The sequence below is a fragment of the Ranitomeya variabilis genome, chromosome 2 (genome assembly GCF_051348905.1).
Source record: "Ranitomeya variabilis isolate aRanVar5 chromosome 2, aRanVar5.hap1, whole genome shotgun sequence".
Classification (NCBI taxonomy): domain Eukaryota; kingdom Metazoa; phylum Chordata; class Amphibia; order Anura; family Dendrobatidae; genus Ranitomeya; species Ranitomeya variabilis.
In genome coordinates, this window is record NC_135233.1 from 299,912,288 (window position 1) to 299,932,741 (window position 20,454).

Sequence of the window (20,454 nt, forward strand, 5' to 3'; positions counted from 1 at the left end):
GAGCAGTCACAAATACTCGGAGACCACTCCGAGTGTGCTTGGGAAAACCAGAGCAACAAGTATACTCGCTCATCACTAATGGTAACAAATGTATGACCTATGCAGACCTAGTCAAAAATTGAAAAATCTACACAAAAAAATAAGTGCAAAATGCAGTAAGGAATCAGACCCCAACCTCATAAATTTCTCCTGATAAGTTTCGCTCACACAACTTCTGTTTCTTATCTTTTGGACCTGTTCTTTATTCTGGCAATATCATTTTCTAAGCAAGGTCTTCAGAAGTGAACACTACATTCTAGATGTTGTTGGCTTCATTCTCTCTCTCTCCCTCCTTCATTCTCTCTCTCCTTCTCTCACTCCTTCATTCTATCTCTCTCCCTCTATCACTCCTTCATTCTGTATCCCTCTATCACTCTTTCATTCTCTCTCTCCCTTTCATTCTCTCTCTCCCTCTATCACTCCTTCACTCTCTCTCCCTCTATGACTCCTTAATTCTCTCTCCCTCTCTCAATCCTTCATTCTCTCTCCCACCTTCATTCTGTCTCTCTCCCTCTTTCATTCTCTCTCTCTCCCTCTTTCGCTCTTTCATTCTCTCGCTCCTTCCTTGTCTCAGTCTTTCTGTCATCTACAGTGTGTAAATATTAGTCCACAACAAGCACCTCACTACTACACTGCTGACACTTTCACCTACACCATAGATGGACATTCTGTAAAGTAGATGATTAGGGGAGAAGGGTGTTATAGTCTGGAGGGCACAACAGTGCCGGACTGAGGTGCAAAGGGCCCACCAGTAACATGGATTATGGTGGTCCACTGTTCAGCTACATGCAAATATCACATTACCTTCATTTACAAATTTACCTATTTTTCAATATTAAAATAAATGGTTTGTTAAATGAATGTTGATATGATACCCTTGCCTGAACATAGTGATACTGTCACGAGTGTGTTATGCCAACCTGGGAGATGTAGCGGTAGAAGATCACTACATATTGTGAATCGCAGATCTTCCATTTAGCTTGTGTATTTGGATCCCATATTAACTTAACTTAGTTTCTTTTGGTCCTGAGGAGGTTAACAACCCTTTCTATACTGGTCAGACACATGCAGCTCCATTTCAGCTGCTTCTGAGCTGGTAATTATCTCTTCCTATAAAACCTGGCCAGACCCCCTCTGTCCTGCCGGTGAAAGCTCTGCTTCCTTGCTCTTATAAGATGCTGTTCTGAGGAGTTTGTTATTGCTATTGGAGATTCATCTTACTGTGTTGTGTGCTAAAGCTAAGTGTTTGAAGATTGGAGTTGTGGTATTCTGTAGTTTGCTGTTGTACGTGTGTGTATATCTCCTGGGCCCTTTTCCCTTTCAGGTTATTCCTCCCTGTCTCTATCCTCCTCCTTATTGTTGGTTATTGCTTTTGCATGAGAAAGGTTGTCTGTTATCTCTGTCTTGTTTTTGTGTCTGGTTTACCTTTCATTTCTGCCTCATGAGGTGGGGTAGGGGACAGATTAGGGATTTTACAGGAGCATAGTAAGGTAGGAGACTCAGGCCTCTCTGCCTTTAAGAGTACCCCAGGGGACAGGGATACTTAGGATCCCAGCTCCAGGGACAGTTTGAGGCCCCTTTCCTTACTGAAGACGTGACAGAAACAAATGTATTGAGCCAACTACTTGTCATGTAGGTAGAGTGTAGAGCCAATTCCTGCATGGGGGCCCACCGAAGGATTCTCCTGTTCTCCTGTGGGCCAGTCCAAGCCTGGGCACAAGTCAAGACAACCTCTGAGACCTCTGTCCTATACAACTCAAGTAAGAAAGATTTTGGAGATTCAAAGCAGCAGAAACAATATTTAGGGGTTCGCCTTAACAAAGTGCACTCTGTTTATGTCACACAAATGAAGGCATCATTTTCTTTGATTTGAAGCAAATTTAATTTACTGCCTATATAACAGGCAATTTGTAGAAATCTATAATTGTATTTCCTTCCTTTGTGAGGGGCACCATCTAATATTAGAGCAGAGAAGCCATGGTGTGAATCCATGTAATCCAGCATCGTTCATAAAACAAATTATGTCAGTTTTATCACATCAATCAATTACAATTCAACTTCTTTTTTTTCAGGGCAGCAACAGAAATGAAAAAGTGATCCGATTTATTTCTATAGATCAGTCTTTTTTGTTTATTTTGAGGGTATGTGCAGCCAACATCTTTTTCAGGTGGATTCCGCCTGAATTCTGCCTGAAAAAAATGCCACAAAACTGCTGCAAAATAACAATATAATTCACAGCAATGTAAAAACAACATTGCAGTGCATATGTTCATTCTGCTCCATAAACTTAAAAGCATAGAGCAAAGATGCCAAGGGCGGTGCAACCTCGAAAAACAACTGAAAAGAAGCAGATAACGAGGCTTCAGGAAAACGACCACAGCATCTTAAATGTGCCATGTTCACTTGGAATTTACACACAGTGTCTTTTTGCTGAGTTGTTGGAGTGGAAAGTTGCTATGTTTTTTGTGGCGTTTTTGGAGAGGAAAGTCTTTAAATCCTCCTAAAAAAAATGCAAAACTGCTCAAAAACTTGGAGGTTCTGCTCAGTGTCTATGTGCACAAGTCTATAAACTCAGGTGAACCCAATAGGTTTTTAAAGCAGACGACATTTCTGAAACTCTGGAGTTATTTTTTTTAAGTGTCTTTTGTGTCGCTTTTCGGTAGTTTCCTGAACGTTTTTCTGACAGCCACCGCATTTTTTTTCCTATTTAAAAATCACTCCAAAAAACATTTGGTCGACTTTTTTAGCTTTCCATTGCCTAGCATTGTAAAGTACAGAGCATCTTCTGTGAAGGAAGAGCCAGAAGAATGATCAGGTCACTGCGCTTAACCGCTTGACGTCTTTAGAAACCTGAAGTGGTTCAAAGGTATTCAAAAGCCTGAACATATCAACAGAAAAATGTACATGGAAATAGATATGTTCTTTTCATTAGTTTGAACTTTTTTTGATAAGTTTTCACAAAGGAATCCATCGGAAAAAGACGTTTTGTCTACATAGCCGGTTTCTTTTCCAAAAACTTCTGAAAAAAAACTGAGTGTGCACATAGCCTAAGAATACACCAAAATAAAGTGCTAACAAGTGAGATTCAACGGAGAAGAATGGAGGAGTGCCAGTATCTATAATAGCTGTCCGTGTCCCTTCTCTATCTGTTGGCCTATCTCATACAAAAAGACTTGGGGGAGACGCGGTTAGGAGAAAAAGATGTGATGCAAGTAAAAACAGTAAACTAATGCATTTGCCCTGTTTTTTAAAATAGGATTTGGGTATTTAATTGTGTTTCTGGCATAAAGATAACTGTATATTTAATTTTTCACTTCCAGCAATATACCATTGCAAGTACATACTGATACTTTATATTTACACAATCCCCATACTGATACTTTATGAGTCTGCATTACATAAAGTGTATCACACACATACTCTTCAAAAAGAACATAGGCAAATAGGATTTCAGCAGACAGACATTTGAATAATTAATCCTTATTTACGCCGGATAATGTTATCACCGATGCTCAATTCTGCTTATTTAGATAACAGCCTTATTTCCATTTAAACAAGTTGTTGTGACCAGAAGATGAGCATGAGCAGAATGAGAATGACGGGCGCTGTCTGATTCCTGACTGCTCTTCTCCTGTCTCTCTTGGAGTATGTATTACAATGAACGGAGATGGATGTCTCACCAAGATATTTTAGTTTCTCACTGTATTAAGAAAATGAAACGGTCAACAGAAAAAAGTTCACCATAAAGACACACGGGTTCTGTTTGTAGATTTTATCTTGTCTGGAATGAAAAGCTGAATATTTTTATTGAAAACTCTCTGGATGCTGGATTTTCTGTTTCTATATAAAAGTAATCTCATCCGATACATTTCTCAGGATGGATTTTATAAATCATGATTAACATGTTTTCCATATTCAGATGCATTATGCAAAACACGGTCGTCTCCATTTTTTGCTTAAAGTATTCATCCAGGGCTAAATTATTTTTTTTTTACTATGAGTGAAGAAACTAACAGGCAGGTAGTTACTTACTAGTTAGCAACTACCTGCCTGTTTTATCCGGAGCCGGCTCAGAGCAGTCACTAACCGCTCCTGCAGGTGATTCAGCTGCTCCATGTTAACAGAGCAGCTCTTCTTCTTCCGGGCTGCTCTGTTGATGGGTAGTGACTGCCACCGTCATGCTGATTGACAGCCGGCTTCCTACAGTTCTGCTATAGAGAGCCAGGTGCCCATCAGCATGATGTTGGCAGTCACGCCTCATCAACAGGGCAGAGCGGAAGAGAAGCTGCTTCTCTGTCGACATCATGTCAGCGGAAGCCGCAGAATAGCGTCAGGAGCAGTCAGTGACTTCTCTGTGCTGGCAGAACAGGCACGTACCTGCTTGTTAATTCTTAGGCCCACAGTAAATATTAATATAGTCTTGGATACCCCTTTTAAATAGCTATTGTCGTCTTAATTTTTAATTTATAAATTAAAAGTACACATGAAAAAAAAAACCTTTGAAATATATCTTTTAAAATAATTTGCTTCTTTCTCCTCCTGGATTGATTTTTCACTTTCAATTCATGGGTGAAATTTATATTTGAAAAAAATGTTCCCATTACTGAAATAGGAGATGACAGTTGGTGCTTTTAAGATTCTATGGAGAGGGGGGAAAAGAGGAGGAGTTGGAGGCGGACACACATTCTGCTTCAGTGCATTGCATAAGAAAGGAAGGAGGGCACTCACTGATCTGAAGCTTGACTTTGCTTTATTAAATGTTCATTAAAACATCATGGCCGGGAGAGTAAACAAGGAGCTCCTGTGAGAAGTGTGAAGACGACGGCCGTTTCGCGCTCTCACTGCACTTCCACGGGTCTGTATGTGGAAGGACGCCGAGAGGGAAGATCATATGCTCCGGCCACGGCATACTCCTCCCATTCCCTGTTCCACCTCCCATTCTGCTTCAAGTTCACCTAAAACTACTGTTACAGTTCTCCATAGAACTGTCATCTCCGATCTCAGTAATGGGAGAAACCTGTATTCACTGAAGACAGATTTTACAGGAGAATTGAGAATTTTGAGAATAATTGATCAGTCCAGGAGAAGAAAGAAGCAGATTTCTATGATAAGATCTATCACAAAGATGTTTTTTTTAACATGTAGTATTGATTTAAGGAAAAAAAATTAAAATGATAACGTGTGACATCAAGTCTCAGATGAGTCTTGCAGCATGTAGCTCCGGCTGAATGCAAAAGCAAAGCAGGATTGTCGCGTGCTTCTGAAGCTACAGTTTGACTAAGGGTACCGTCACACAGTGCCATTTTCATCGCTACGACGGTACGATCCGTGACGTTCTAGCGATATCGTTACGATATCGCAGTGCCTGACACGCAGCAGCGATCAGGGACCCTGCTGAGAATCGTACGTCGTAGCAGATCGTTTGGAACTTTCTTTCGTCGCTTGATCACCCGCTGACATCGCTGGATCGTTGTGTGTGACACCGATCCAGCGATGTGTTCGCTTGTAACCAGGGTAAACATCGGGTAACTAAGCGCAGGGCCGCGCTTAGTAACCCGATGTTTACCCTGGTTACCAGCGTAAACGTAAAAAAAACAAACAGTACATACTCACATTCCGGTGTCTGTCCTCCGGCGTCTCAGCTTCTCTGCACTGTGAGCGCCTGCCGGCCGGAAAGCGAGCACAGCGGTGACGTCACCGCTGTGCTTTCCGGCTATGGTGCTTACACAGTGCAGAGAAGCAGAACGCCGGGGGACAGACACCGGAATGTAAGTATGTACTGTTTGGTTTTTTTACGTTTACGCTGGTAACCAGGGTAAACATCGGGTTACTAAGCGCGGCCCTGCGCTTAGTTACCCGATGTTTACCCTGGTTACCCGGGGACTTCGGCATCGCTCCAGCGCCGTGATTGCAAAGTGTGACCGCAGTCTACGACGCTGGAGCGATAATCATACGACGCTGCGACGTCACGGATCGTGCCGTCGTAGCGATGAAAATGGCATTGTGTGACGGTACCCTAATAGACTATTCAATTTTTTTTTTATTTAATAGGCATGAATCTATTTTAAAGGGGTCACTCACTATCTGGACAGCCTCTTTTAAAATAAAGTAGCCCCCCCTTGGAAAAGAAAAATAACACACACTGAATTTTTGCACCGGGCCGATCGAGTGATGATATTGGTATGTGACATGCAGCTAATAATCGGCCGCTGTTGGGCTGCAGGGTGCACTCACTTCTTCCATATGTCTGAGGTTCGCCCACGGGAAGTGAGCGCACAGCAGCTCATTAGCAGCCACTGATTGACTGCAGGACTCACATGACATATAACTATCACGTGAGCACCAACATATCTGGAGTGGTGCTGGTGCAGGAAGTGAATATATGTTTCTGTTTTGTTTTATTGCAATGTTGACTGCTTTTTTTTTTTTAAAGGGTTGTCCAGGTAGTGGACAACCACTCTAATCTAATAATATTGTCTGTAAAGTGCTGTGGAATTAATGGTGCTATAAAAGTTAGTTAACCCCTTCACCATCTTGGAATTTTCCATTTACATTTTTTGCTCCCCTTCTTCCCAAAGCCACAACTTTTTTTTTATTTTTCCATCAATATGACCACATAAGGGGTTGTTTCTTTTGCGTGACGAGTTGTACTTTTGAACGACACCATTGGTTTTACCATATTGTGTACTGGAAAAAGGGGAAAAATTCCAAGTATGGTGAAATTGCAAAAAAATGTTTTTGCCATGTTCACTAAATGCTAAAAAATGACCTGCCATTATGATTCCCCAGGTCATTATGAGTTTGCAGATACCAAACACGCATAGGTTTTTTTCTTACTGAAGTGGTGAAAAAAATCCAAAGTTGGCTAAAAAAAATGGGGCTATGTCATCTTTTTTTGGAATCTGGGACTGGGTGAAGGCTTATTTTTTGCGCGTTGAGCTTACGTTTTTATCTATACCATTTTTATCATCTGTTATTGCATTTTATTGCAATGTTGCGGAGCCCCAAAAAACATACCCTGCATTTTCTGGTGTATAAGATGACAGGGCGTATAAGACGACCCCCAACTTTTCCATATAAAATATGGAGTTTGGGATATACTCGCCGTATAAGGCCAGTCTCACACATCCAGATAATTCCAGTACCGGAAAAATCGGTACCGGAGTTATCCGTGTCCGTGTGCTCACATGGCACATCAGTGTGGCACACGTGCGTTCGCTGGAGAGAAGGAATGAAAAATCAATTTTTTTAATTATTTTTGTCTTTAAAATCAAGTTCCTTGTCACCTCCCCCCTCCCACCCCCTGTGCGCCCGCCCGCTGGAAATAAAATACTCACCCAGCTCCCTCAATGCTTCCTCTCAGCGCCACAGCTTGTCCTGTATGAGCGGTCACGTGGTGCCGCTCATTACAGTGATGAATATGCAGCTCCACCTCCCATAGGAGGACGAGTGAGACTGGCCTTAGGAGGCTTGAGGCTGCCATCTACTGACAGCGGCATTTAGTATGTTAACAGTGGCTCGCGATTCCACCCACAGCTGTTAGGCTGCCGTCACACTAGCAGTATTTGGTCAGTATTTTACATCAGTATTTGTAAGCCAAAACCAGGAGTGGAACAATTAGAGGAAAAGTATAATAGAAACATATGCACCACTTCTGCATTTATCACTCGCTCCTGGTTTTGGCTTACAAATACTGATGTAAAATACTGACCAAATACTGCTAGTGTGACCGCAGCCTTAGAGACATATGACAAATGATCAGATCCAGGGCTCGCATCAAAGAGGGGGAGGCAGCCTATGACGTACTTATACTATCATAGGTCATAAAGGGGTTAAATAAATAAATAAATAAGTCCAATACTCATTCCATAGTCACAAAAAAAACAACATAAATTTACTATGAAACCTGCACTTCTGTCTGCATTTTCTTGTGAGATTGGCGGTGTCAAATTGATATCTTGCTAGACCATGTAGCACGATGTTATCCTTTTTTCTGGGTGATTGTCATCATGAGATACCGGTATTTAATTATGGATTTTTGCAATAAATCAGCCTTTTAACATTCCCCTATTTTATAACTTTTTTGCAAATGTTTGGAAATACTTTGAATGCTGTGGGGGAGTGCTAGATATTCCGTAGCATTTACATTTGTATTCATCATAAGCGTATGGTCACACGTTACGTTTTTGGCACTCGGGAAAAAAAAACAGAGTGAGCATGAGATTTTAGAAATCTCATTGATTATGCTGGTAGTGCAAAATGCTGCATATTTTATGCATCAAATACGCTGCGTAAAAAAATGCTGCAAAAACGCCACATGTGAACATACTCTTAATTGTTTCTGAAGCCATACACAACATTCAGTAAAATCGTAGTTACAACTTAAGCAAGACCGTCGCCAAGCCAAATGTGGCCAGTTTTTGCTCTTATTTTATTCCAGCTGTTCCACTAAGTATGGTATTCAGGTTTTTGTTTTTTTATAAATCTCCTATATGGTTCAAAAGATATGGGCCTTTTTATGGTCTTTACCAAGGGACCGATGCTTGCGGTAATTATGCAGAGCATCCTAACCAAAATTACACCAAATAAAAAAGGCACAGGCCCAATTCTAAATCGTATGGCAAATTATCAGCAAAAATAACCCCTAGAATACACAGAGGCACAACGGGAATAAAATGAGAGCAAAAACTGGCTACTTTTTATCTAGTGACAGGTTCTCTTTAAAATCAATATTTGAATTATAGCAAAGTGAAAGCTTCGGCATTAATGATCCTTATTGAGCACAATTATTAGTCAAAGTTCCAAGATTTTCAACTCACAAATTAAACCACAAACTCTTCATCTGGACTTCCCCCCCAAAAAATGAAAAAAAAAAAAAAAAAGATGAATAAGTGACAACTTACAGCGTAGGTTGTCTATCTTTCGTACTTTCTCCAAAATTTGCCGAGTACTCCTATCATCCTCACCCATAGCCACAACTATTCCCACTGGCAATCCATTACTGCGAAGAGCACTTGCCACTTTTCTGCCGGTGTCCTTCCAAAGGTCTTCACTGGATGAAATGACCCCGATATGTGCCCACTGGAAATACTTCATTACACTAAAAAGAACTCTGGTGGGAGAAGGTAGCGTCCTAGCAAAAGTGGGGTAACTTTTAATATTGTCCAGCTCATAGTTAATGCAGGCCCAAGAAAATACAGCCTTGTTCCAGTTTTTCCCTAAAAGAGTAGCAGCGTCACAGTATCCAGGATTGGAAGGGCCGATAAACCCTGATGCAACCAAAGAGTATGTAAGAAAAGTTGAAAGAGCCTTTGAAGTTTGGCAATCTTCGTCAAGTATCACGTAGGTAAAAGACAGTCCGAGATCTAAAGTAGCATCTTTGTTGATGCGTTCAATGGCTAACTTGGCAGCGACATGTGGAAGGGCTTTGGAAAACAATGGGTCACAAGTCCAAGGTCCGACAACACCCACTTTATACGGAAAAGAGTTCACTAGCTGTGGGAAGCACACAATAACCAAAATTGTCCAGCAGAGAAGAATCTTGGATGGAAAAGATGAAAATGTAAGATATTCACTTTCAGTCCATTTTGGATACCTGACACATTTTAATACAAAGCTTCGAAAAAAACAAGGTTCTTGTAGCATTGCACTACTGCACGAATGCGATCTAGCCAATAAAGAGACACTTCCACCTTCACCTTACAAAGGTCACAAAATGGTCATGACTGAATATTCAGTGTATACCTGCCGACAAAAAAAGCAAATATTAGAAATATAAAAAAGACATCAGTCTCATCAGAGAAACTAGTTATACTACTGGCAAATATTGTAACAATACATTAACCATCAATCAATGTAATAAAGTAATAGCATACAGGCCCTTTGCAGTCCAATAGCTCATTATATTGCTCAGTCCTTTGCATGTGCGGCTGCATAGGTTGTATGGTCACCCATGACATGTCTGCCTCTGGCAGCAGGACTGGTTTATTCACACAATGCTTATGTGGGAGAGCTTTTCAAGTACTCAGAATGAACACTCACCCATTACAGACAGTGAGCAGATTCACCAGTGTGGTTTTACACAGAGACTATTGGTCTGTGCAGAGAAAATTGGGGCATACCCTCCCTCAACAAGTCTCCCCCATTCATAGTTAAGGAGTCCGTAAAAAAAGGAATGCACACAGACAAAAAAAGCAATTTTCTTTTTTTAATAGTGACACAGACAAATTTTAGGGCTATATGCAAGGCTGGCATCAGCACCTGGCACACCCGGGCAAGTGTGCGGCCCTTGACAAACAGTGTTGCCCTCTTATCATCGGGGACACCGACCCGACACTTGACGTGTGGGGCCCGTGAGTCGGGGGACCTGGTACCAGCATTGGCACCAGGCCCTCCGCATTGTGCTTTCAATTGTTTTGGAATCTTGGATGCTGATACAGTTGAAAACAATGATGGGAGAGGGAGAGGTCAGCTGACACTTCCTTTCCCATCATTCCCCCTCTCTTTCTGAGCTCTGTGACATCTCAATACAGAGGGAGCGATGACTTCACTACAGCACGCCCTCTGTGCTGAGCACTGTAGAGGGTCAGAAGGACTGAGGAGACCGGAGCAGCGGGGAAACAGGGAGAGGTGAGTATTTGATTATTTATTCTTTATGTAATGAGCAATACATGCGGTCCATTATACTGTATAGAGCAATATATGGGAACCATTATACTATATGGAGTAATATATGGGGCTCATTATACTGTACTGAGCTCTATGTGGTACCCATAATACTGTATGGAGGACTATGGTGTCCATAATTTTGTATAAAGGACTATGTGGTGCCCATAATACTGTATGGAGCACTATGTGGTGCCCATAATACTGTATGGAGGATTATGTGGTGCCCATAATACTTAAAGGGGCCCACTGAGACTCTTTCAACCGATGCCCAAAAATACATGGAGTTGGCTCTGGCTATATGCACACATTTTTTTCAGGCAGATTCCTCCTGTAATCCATCTGAAAAAGTGCTGTAAATGCACCCCATAAAATGTACATAGTGGACACATTTCTGTGCACTCGTCTTATGTCACTTCCTTTATCTGCCTCAGGGTTCGGACACCTTGAAGCTGTTAAAAGTGGCATTCTCATTCCTTGATCACCTTCTGCCAGGAAACCACCTGTTCTCTATAATTCACAGTATAGAGTGAAATATGCCGGTGGGGAAGACGCCTCAAGACACGTTTTCTTGAAGCATCTTTGCCAGGTAAAACTCAGTAGCTGCACCAGTATCTAAACAAACCTTTACACTGTTCATATGACTTCAGCTTTTTGGCAACATATGGGATTAAAATTGTAAAAAAAGTAATAGATAGCCAATATAAGCAAATGTGCAGCTTTGCTATTTATTTAAACGGAACCTGATACCAGAAAAAATGCTATTAACCTTCTGCAGATATGGGGTTAATCTTATTATGCTGCCTGGTGGCTGAAGGCAGACGAATGCGGTGGGGAGAAAATGAACATTATTCTCCGTGCCAGCATTCGGTTTCATTCACAGGGGCAACCCTTATTGACACTGCCTCTGCATTGGAGCCAGCTGTCAGTTAGGGCAAGGGCGTGGTTTCAATCACAGGGGCGGTGCCAATGCTGGTTCAGCCTCCGCTCAGAGAATACAGCCACCGGCCCTGACTGACAGCCGGCCCTAATGCCGGGGGAACAGTTACAGCTGCCGCTCTCTATTCTCAGAGTGGTGGCTAAACCAGCACTGGCACCGCCCGTGATTGAAACCACGCCCTCGGCCCTGACTGACAGCCAGCTCCAATGCAGAGGTAGTGTCTGTCATGGCCGGGGTCGCGGTTACAGCCGCAGCTCTGTGTTCTCTCAGCAGTGACTGAACTCAGATAACACAGAGCAGCGGCTGCAACTGCGCCCCCCAGCCCTGACTTACAGCCAGCCCTAATGTCGGGAGTGCGGTTACAGTCACTGCCGCTGCCCCTGCAACTGAAACCAGAATTTTCTCCCGGCAGCATTTGACTCGTACAGGTGCCGGGCTGCATAATAACGCTATTATAACCTGAAGATTAACCCCATATCTGCAGGTTAATAACATTTTTCTGGTGACAGGTTCCCTTTAAAGAAATTCAGTATCAGTTTGTAAATTGAAACAGCAGAAGAGCAAATATCAGGTCATAATTGGATTCAATGATAAACTTGTGTGAGTTGAAATTATTGACAAACCTGAATTTGTGTAGGACAAGAAAGAAAGAAACTTTAGCTTGAAGAAATAAATGCATGATGATCAAGTGGCCCCATTCTACAGCGGGAACGCTGCTCTGGGCCGGGGAGACGGCCGCGTAGAAAATAATATAATCAAGCATCATTCAATTGACAGAAGTGAGTAAACACCTCCCAGTGAATAGAAAACTAGAATTGAATCAAATGCTTGAATGAAGTTACCGCTGCCAAAATCCGCAAACACTAGCTGCCGAGGCACTCGTGTCATGTCGAGGGATTACACTTCTGTTTGTATTAGTAAGTACATAAATGTAAAGCCTTTTGTCCTTGCTACTTAGTTTTCTTTTTAGATTAAGTCTAATTTGTTAGAAAACATAAGAATGTGTATTGTCTTATCAAAGTGTTAAACATTCAATGTCAATCTCTGCAAGATGTGTTATAGCAGGCAAAGGAATGAATAAAAAGTGCATGACAAGAGCGCCCCCAATGGGCTCCGAGCAGAAGTTTGTTAATAATCTAGGATGCTCTTGAATAAATACATCTGGTCTTACCATCTGCAGAGATTTTCACCTCAGCAACTATCTGCCCTAGACATTGTTTTACATCTATATTCATGGAATGGAAAAAAGATCTGCATAGCTGTCATTACCTTACCTGACTGTCCTTGGGATATTTTACAGTATTTTTTTGTGTTATCTATCAATTTTATGTGTTGTATTAATATCTGCCAGCTACATTTCGGACCAAGATAATGAACAATTGTATGAGTAGTATATGGCTACGTTCACATTTGCGGTCCTCGCCGCAGCGTCGGGCGCCGCAGCGGCGCCGCATGCGTCATGCGCCCCTATATTTAACATGGGGGCGCATGGACATGCGGCGCACTTGCGTTTTGCGCCGCATGCGTCGCTGCGGCGCCCGCGTCGGTGCGCAGAGGACGCAGCAAGTTGCATTTTTGCTGCGTCCAAATTCAATGAAAAAAACGACGCATGCGGCGCAAAACGCAGCGTTGTGCATGCGTTTTGCTGCGTTTTTATTTGCGTTGTGCGTTGCGGCGCCGACGCTGCGGCGCACAACGCAAATGTGAACGTAGCCATAGTAAGCTCTAGCAGGATATCCTAATGTTCTGCTAACACATGGGTGATGCACAGGGGCACTGAAGGAGGACATGGCGCTAACAGACTGCCTGCTTGCAGATTTCTGAAGCTGGGTGGATCACTGAATGCTCTTCTCCATGGATGCTTGCTGATGCCAAATCAAAATCAGTCGTTATTTTATACCCTGTTTAGACATGCCAACCACACTCTCATGGTCATAGAACGACTGTTAAAATGATGACATTGTTCTCGGCAGCATATGTCCTGTTAACACATGAAGATGTGCTGGTGAGAAAAATGAAATTTAAGAAAGATCATTTTACCTGGCATGTGTACGTTTTGCTCATGCATCAGGTGATTAGCAGACTGATTAGATATGCCAATATCAGTTACCTATTATAGGCTATTGCAAATCCACCTTAAAGGGTTTATCCTGGACTATGTTCATTTTTTCATATGGGGCCAATACCGTACAGGCATGTAGAAACTAACTACCTGACTATTTTGCCGGGCAACAATCTCTGACAGTTGACAGCAATTACGGACCTCTAATGCAGGATATTCTCCTGTCGACAGAGAAGCTTCTCTTCCACTCTGCTATGTGGACAGGGCATCAAGCCAATGACATGCTGATTTTCAGCTGACTTTCAGGTGCCTAATGGGGAGCCAGCTGTTGGTCAGCATGAGGTCAGCAGTAGAGTCATCAACTGAGCTGGCAGAGATTTTGTAGCGCAGAGCAGGCAGGTAGTTAGCAACTATCTGCGAGTAACCTATTAGACCCATACAAAAAAATAACCAAAGTAAATACACTTTGGGGATTTTTTTATATATGTTTAAACCACCGATTCTAATTAGATCGGTGGGAGTACAGTTCCTGAGACTAATAGTTCAAAAGACCTCTTAGAAGTGTGCAGCTCAGGAGTCTGGAGAGGACACACAGCGGGGAACGGATAAAGTAGAAAGTCAAAGGATTTTTTGCATGCCCATCTCCTGAGATGTACTTGTAAGAGGTCTTTTGGGGTCTGGGTCCTGAGATCCGATCTGCTCAGAATGAAAGGAATAAAACATGTAAAATATCTCCAAAAAGTTAAGTTATTCTTAATATTTGATAGTGCTACTGCCTGCATCTAGTTAGTACTGTGGCTCCTGTATGGTCTGCAGTGTGATGATGGCTGGTAACAACAATTGTTAAGGACATACTGGGAGTTACAGGTTAATGTGTTACGATTGTAAATGTTGGGGCTGACATGACATTGCAATTGATCACTATACTAAACTTGGGGCTGTATTCATAGACTGATGATGGTTCTTGTGCTTTATTCATGTACTGATAATGTGTGCTGTATTAATTTACTGACAATGTGTCAGGTGTAGTATTCATGTACTAATGGTGGTTCTGGTGTTGTACTTCTGTACTAATCGTGGTTCTAGTGCTGTACTAATGTAATGACTGTGGTACTAGTGCTGTATTCATGTACTGATGGTGGGACTGGTGTTGTACTCCTATATTAAGGGTGGTTCTGGTGCTGTATTCATGTACTGATGGTAGTTCTTGTGCTGTATTCATGTAAGATGATGGTTTGGTGCTGCATGTCTGCATTAATAATTATTCTGGTGCTACATTTATGTACTGATGATTGTTCTGATGCTGTATTCTTGTACTGATGATGATTCTGGTTCTGTAGTCTAACAAGTAAAGGATTACTACACCTGTAATTTGTTAGGAACATTATCCTCTTGGATTTGGAGACAGCAGAAAAATGGGAATCCTGCTTTGGAGGGCTGTGTAATCTGTAAAGTGTCACAATTCCTCCACTCAGTGCGAGTTTTGCTGTACTATGGGTACTTGGTCATGGCTCAGTTGTAAGTATTTTGATTGATAGCTCCGCTGTCCAATCTTGTGATGGGTATGCTGAGCTGTCGGTGCTCTGACTGCTCATCTGTCCAATCTCGGACTGGGAGGTGTGGGACTTTCCATGTGTTCTCTGCTCTGGAGACTGCCAAAGCTATTTAACTAAGCTGTTTGCCTTTGATCCCTGACAAACGTAGTTTGTGCTTCCTGGTGAGTGTTTGCCGGATTTTGTTGTTCTGAGTTCTGATCTTCCTCTGCCTGGATCTTGTTCTGCCTAACCCTTTGTCTTGTCCTTTTGCTTTTATCCATTATCTCCTGGTTTTTTAACCCAGGACTGTGACCCGACTTACTCTTTTGTCTTTCCCTTTGTGTCCTATGTGCTCTCTTGGTATTGACCACGAAACATCTGACTTCTCTGCCTCACAGTCTGTGAGTAGTGACTAGTGTCACATGAAGATCCTGTAATCTCATGTAATACTTGTATAAGGCTAGTTTCACATTTGCGTTTAAAACGCAAACGCAGGTGGTGAAAAAAACGCATGTAAACGTGTGCAAACGCTGAGTTTTTTAGACGCATGCATTTTCTCATGCGGTAAAAAAAAATGCGCCGTTTTGATGCGTTTACATGCGTTTTTTCCTGCGTTTGCATTTTTGAAACGCGTGCTGAGAAGTGTGTGACAGCTGCCAATCATCAACATCATCTAGAAAACCCACTATAAATAGAAATAGCTAGGGTTGGGGTTAGGGTTAGGATCCCTAGGGTTAGGGGTAGAGTTAGGGTTAGGATTAGGGTTGAGCGAAACAGATCGGCCAATTTCAAAAGTCGCCGACTTTTGGCAAAGTCGGGTTTCGTGAAACCCGACACGATCTCACTGTGGGATCGGGTCGGCGGTCGGCGATCTTCGCTCCACAGTCGGGTTTCGTGTTTATATATATATATATATATATCATTGAGACACATATATATATATATATATATATATATATATATATATATATATATATATATATATATATATATTTATATTTACTTCAGCGCGATATTGCAGAAAAGCCGGTAATTCAATTGCCAGCTTTTCATTTCTCCTGCCTAAACCCGACATGATATGAGACATGGTTTACATACAGTAAACCATGTCATATCCCCCTTTTTTTTGCATATTCCACACTACTAATGTTAGTAGTGTGTATGTGCAAAATTTTGGCGCTGTAGCTATTAAATTTAAGGGTTAAATAGCGGAAATAATTGGCGTGGGCTCCAGCGCAATTTTCTCCGCCAGAGTGGTAAAGCCAGTGACTGAGGGCAGATATTAATAGCCTGAAGAGGGTCCACGGTTATTGGCCCCCCCCGGCTAAAAACATCTGCCCCCAGCCACCCCAGAAAAGGCACATCTGGAAGATGCGCCTATTCTGGCACTTGGCCACTCTCTTCCCACTCCCGTGTAGCGGTGGGATATGGGGTAATGAAGGGTTAATGTCACCTTGCTATTGTAAGGTGACATTAAGCCAGATTAATAATGGAGAATTTTAACCCCTTCAGATGGATTTACATCGTGGGACGTTACAGATCTACGGAAGGTATGTATATTGTTGGTTTATTATTTTTAATTTGTTACAGAACGAGGCTCTTCAGGTGGATTGAGAGAGCAATAAAATATTACAACAACCTGTGTGTTTATTTCATTAAAATACTTTGCAATATTGTGTGTTTTTTTTAACCATTTCATACAATTGGATTAATAATGGATAGGTGTCATAATTGACGCCTCTCCATTATTAATCTGGCTTAATGTCACCTTACAATAGCAAGGTGACATTAACCCTTCATTACCCCATATCTCACCACTACACGGGAGTGGGAAGAGAGTGGCCAAGTGCCAGAATAGGCGCATCTTCCAGATGTGCCTTTTCTGGGGTGGCTGGGGGCAGATGTTTGCAGCCAGGGGGGGGGGGCAATAACCGTGGACCCTCTCCAGGCTATTTATATCTGCCCTCAGTCACTGGCTTTACCACTCTTGCGGAGAAAATTGCGCGGGAGCCCACGCCAATTTTTTCCGTGATTTAACCCTTAAATTTAATAGCTACAGCGCCGAAATTTTGCACATACACACTACTAACATTAGTAGTGTGGAATATGCAAAAAAAAGGGGGATATGACATGGTTTACTGTATGTAAACCATGTCTGATATCATGTCGGGTTTAGGCAGGAGAAATGAAAAGCCGGCAATTGAATTACCAGCTTTTCTGCTATATCGCGCTGAAGTAAATATAAAAATATATAGATTTGCCAATGACTTGCATTGGGTTTCGTGTTTCAGCCGATCCCCCGACCCCGACTTTTCAAGAAGATCGGCCGATTTCACTCGACTCGACTTTTGCGAAAGTCGGGTTTCGCGAAACCCGACTCGACCTCAAAAAAGGAAAAGTCGCTCAACCCTAGTTAGGATCCCTAGGGTTAGGGTTAGGATCCCTAGGGTTAGGGTTAGGGTTTGGATCCCTTTATCACCTTGATGGTGGGGGGTGGCTTATCAGTGTGTATTGTTTTTTTCTATTGAAACGCATGCGTTTAAAACGCAACCAAACGCATGTGCTTTAAAACGCATGCGTTTACATAGACAGCAATACGTTTTTTTGCCGCAAAAAAACACCTCTAGAAATTACATGTTGCATTTCTGCAACCAAACGCAAGCATAGAAACGACGCATGCATTGTCAAACGCGGCAAAACGCATACAAAAAAAACGCATGCGTTTTTAATGTTAAATATAGGAAAAAAACCGCAGGCGTTTTTTTGCGCTAAAATGCAGCGGCAAAAAACGCAAATGTGAAACCAGCCTAACACCTACTGCAATTGTCAAAGAGAATCCCGTACCAATAGCTAAAAAAAAGCTGCTCTGGAGCTTGCAAGCTAGAAGCTTCTGCCTGAGTGTGCACACAAAGTAGTACATGAGCTCAATAGAAAGTCAATGGTTCTGAACACCATTTTGACACAACAGTATCCATACCTGACTACTTAATGTTAAAAGTGAGCACTAAAGCCATATTTAAGCCACAGTGCAACATAAATTCTAAATATGGCCCACAGAGGATTTTTATACGAGGTTAAATTGCAAAGTTGCTTGTTTTTGCAAGGACTTTGTTAAATAACTTATTTCACAACTTGAAAGTACATCCGTAAGGAGTTAAAATAAAGTCCAGTGGCTGAAATTATTCACAGCAAAATAAGTCCCCAATGTAACTACATAAGGTGCATGGTACTATAGTCAGTAATAAAGTGAGTCAAAAAATTCTAAGGGACATAATATACAGCTTTGAAAAAAAATATTATCCCATTTACTGAGTCTGCTGTGAAATAAATGGATGTCAAGCACCAACCAAGCAGCATAAATTTACCCTCCTGAATGATTCACTAACACGATTGTCTGAACAGAAGTTTTCACATCTCCATTTTTATACAATTTACAAACTCTCAATATGTTATTGCTGCCCTGCTAATATGAGCAACCAGATTAAATATTAGCTATTATGCCTCAATGCCTGTAACCTGCGGTAATTCTCCCAGGCCTGTGGGCCCTTGTTTCATGTCTTACCTCTTTCTGTCACTCTCCATCAATGACTTATTGGTCTACACTAGAATTCTATTCATTAAAGTCAGAATTATTCCATTAAAATGTAAATGTGTACAGTGCACAAACATGAAACCTCAGGCCTCTGGGTCACTGAAGCTCTAATGCATTTTTGGTTTACGATATTGAATACATAGCACAAGAATCAAAGCTTTTAGTGTATTTAATCTGATCGTCCTAAAAACATCCAATCATCATAGAAAACAAATTAATTGCAACGGTTTACATATAAACTCATTAAGGGATGAGCATCAATCAGTTATTCGGGTGAATTGTGTTTGAAATAACATTGTTAAAAAATGTCATTGAAAATGAATGGGTGGTCTTAATTTCTATTACAAATCATGGAATTGTTAATTACATTTTTTATCTTGAACAATAGTCACCAAACACAATGGTAAAAGGTACAAATTAATATATGCCAGAAAACTAGGTGGTGTTACATTTTTTTATGCAAAAAGGTGCTTTTTGACTTCTTAAACAAAAAAGTTAGAATATGGCTAAAAAAATACTACTAATTCTAGGTGCAGATTGCACTTGTGTCTGCTGTCTAGCACACATGCTCAGGGGGTATGTCCCCAACAGTGGCCACAGTCAGGATTGATGCGGAGGCATCTGTCTACCATAGAGGCAGTGGCCACTGTCAAGAGTGATGCCAAGGCATCCACCATAGGGGGTCCATCATAAAAAGCATACTGCATGGGATTCATTTCTTTGATGTTTCTCTCTGTATATAGTAAGCAATATGCAAACAGATACCATCCAGACAGAAGATAAAATAAAAACTTTTGGTTTCTGTCTCTCTGCATGGTAAATAGGGGCTTACAGCAGCATTGCATTACAGTTTTTATTACTTTGGAAATATACTGTATTTTTTTTCTTATGGGGCTAATAGCTTAGAAGCAGTTTGCAGTCTGCCCAACACCGATATCTGCAGGCACAGAGTGGTCGCAGGCGATTCTGCGGCTTCCGTTGACAGAGCAGCTTCTTCTCTTCCTGCTGTGTTGATGGGGCATCTCTGCAGATGCATGCTTATTGAAGGCGGCTCCTTACTGCCTAATTGCAGGTAGCCAGCTATCAATCAGCATGATGTTGGCAGTGACGACCCTTCAACAAAGCAGCCTAGAATATGGAAGGGCTGCTCTGTTGACATGAGGTCAAATTAAGCCCCAGAATTGTCAGAAAGAGAAGTCCATTTCGGCTCTGTGCCAGCAGAAATCGGCGCCTGCAGAACAAGCAGGCAGTTAACAATTACCTGCCTGTATGTTCTTAGCCCCATACAAAAAATTACAAAAGTGCACTTATCCGAGTCTGAAAACCATAAATGAAAGAAATTTTTCTTAAATGGGTACCCGGATTACTGAAAAAACATTTTCTTTTCCACAAACTACGCTTCTCTTGTCCAACAGTGATGCAGTTTAGCCTCAAATGTAGTCCCATCCATACAATTTGGACCACACAAAAAGATGGCACATATGCAAAATGTCATTTTGACATTGCAGTGCACTATGTTCATTATATGAGGCGCTTTTGCGGCACGTTTTCAGAAGGATTTCAGGCAATTTCTGTCTGAAATAGATGCCATGTGCAGATACCCTAAATGCTTTGTAAAAGT

The 20,454-nt window shown here is 41.7% G+C and overlaps 1 protein-coding gene across 1 annotated transcript in view; it reads right to left on the reverse strand.

The window, feature by feature from the left end:
* Positions 1 to 20,454, reverse strand: part of GUCY2F (guanylate cyclase 2F, retinal) — a 182,750-nt gene that overhangs the window by 158,536 nt on the left and 3,760 nt on the right. Inside the window, exon 2 of the mRNA XM_077285143.1 lies at positions 8,943 to 9,783. Within this exon, the coding sequence (XP_077141258.1) occupies positions 8,943 to 9,684 (742 nt within the window). The 5' untranslated portion in view covers positions 9,685 to 9,783. The remainder of the gene's footprint in view (positions 1 to 8,942; positions 9,784 to 20,454) is intronic.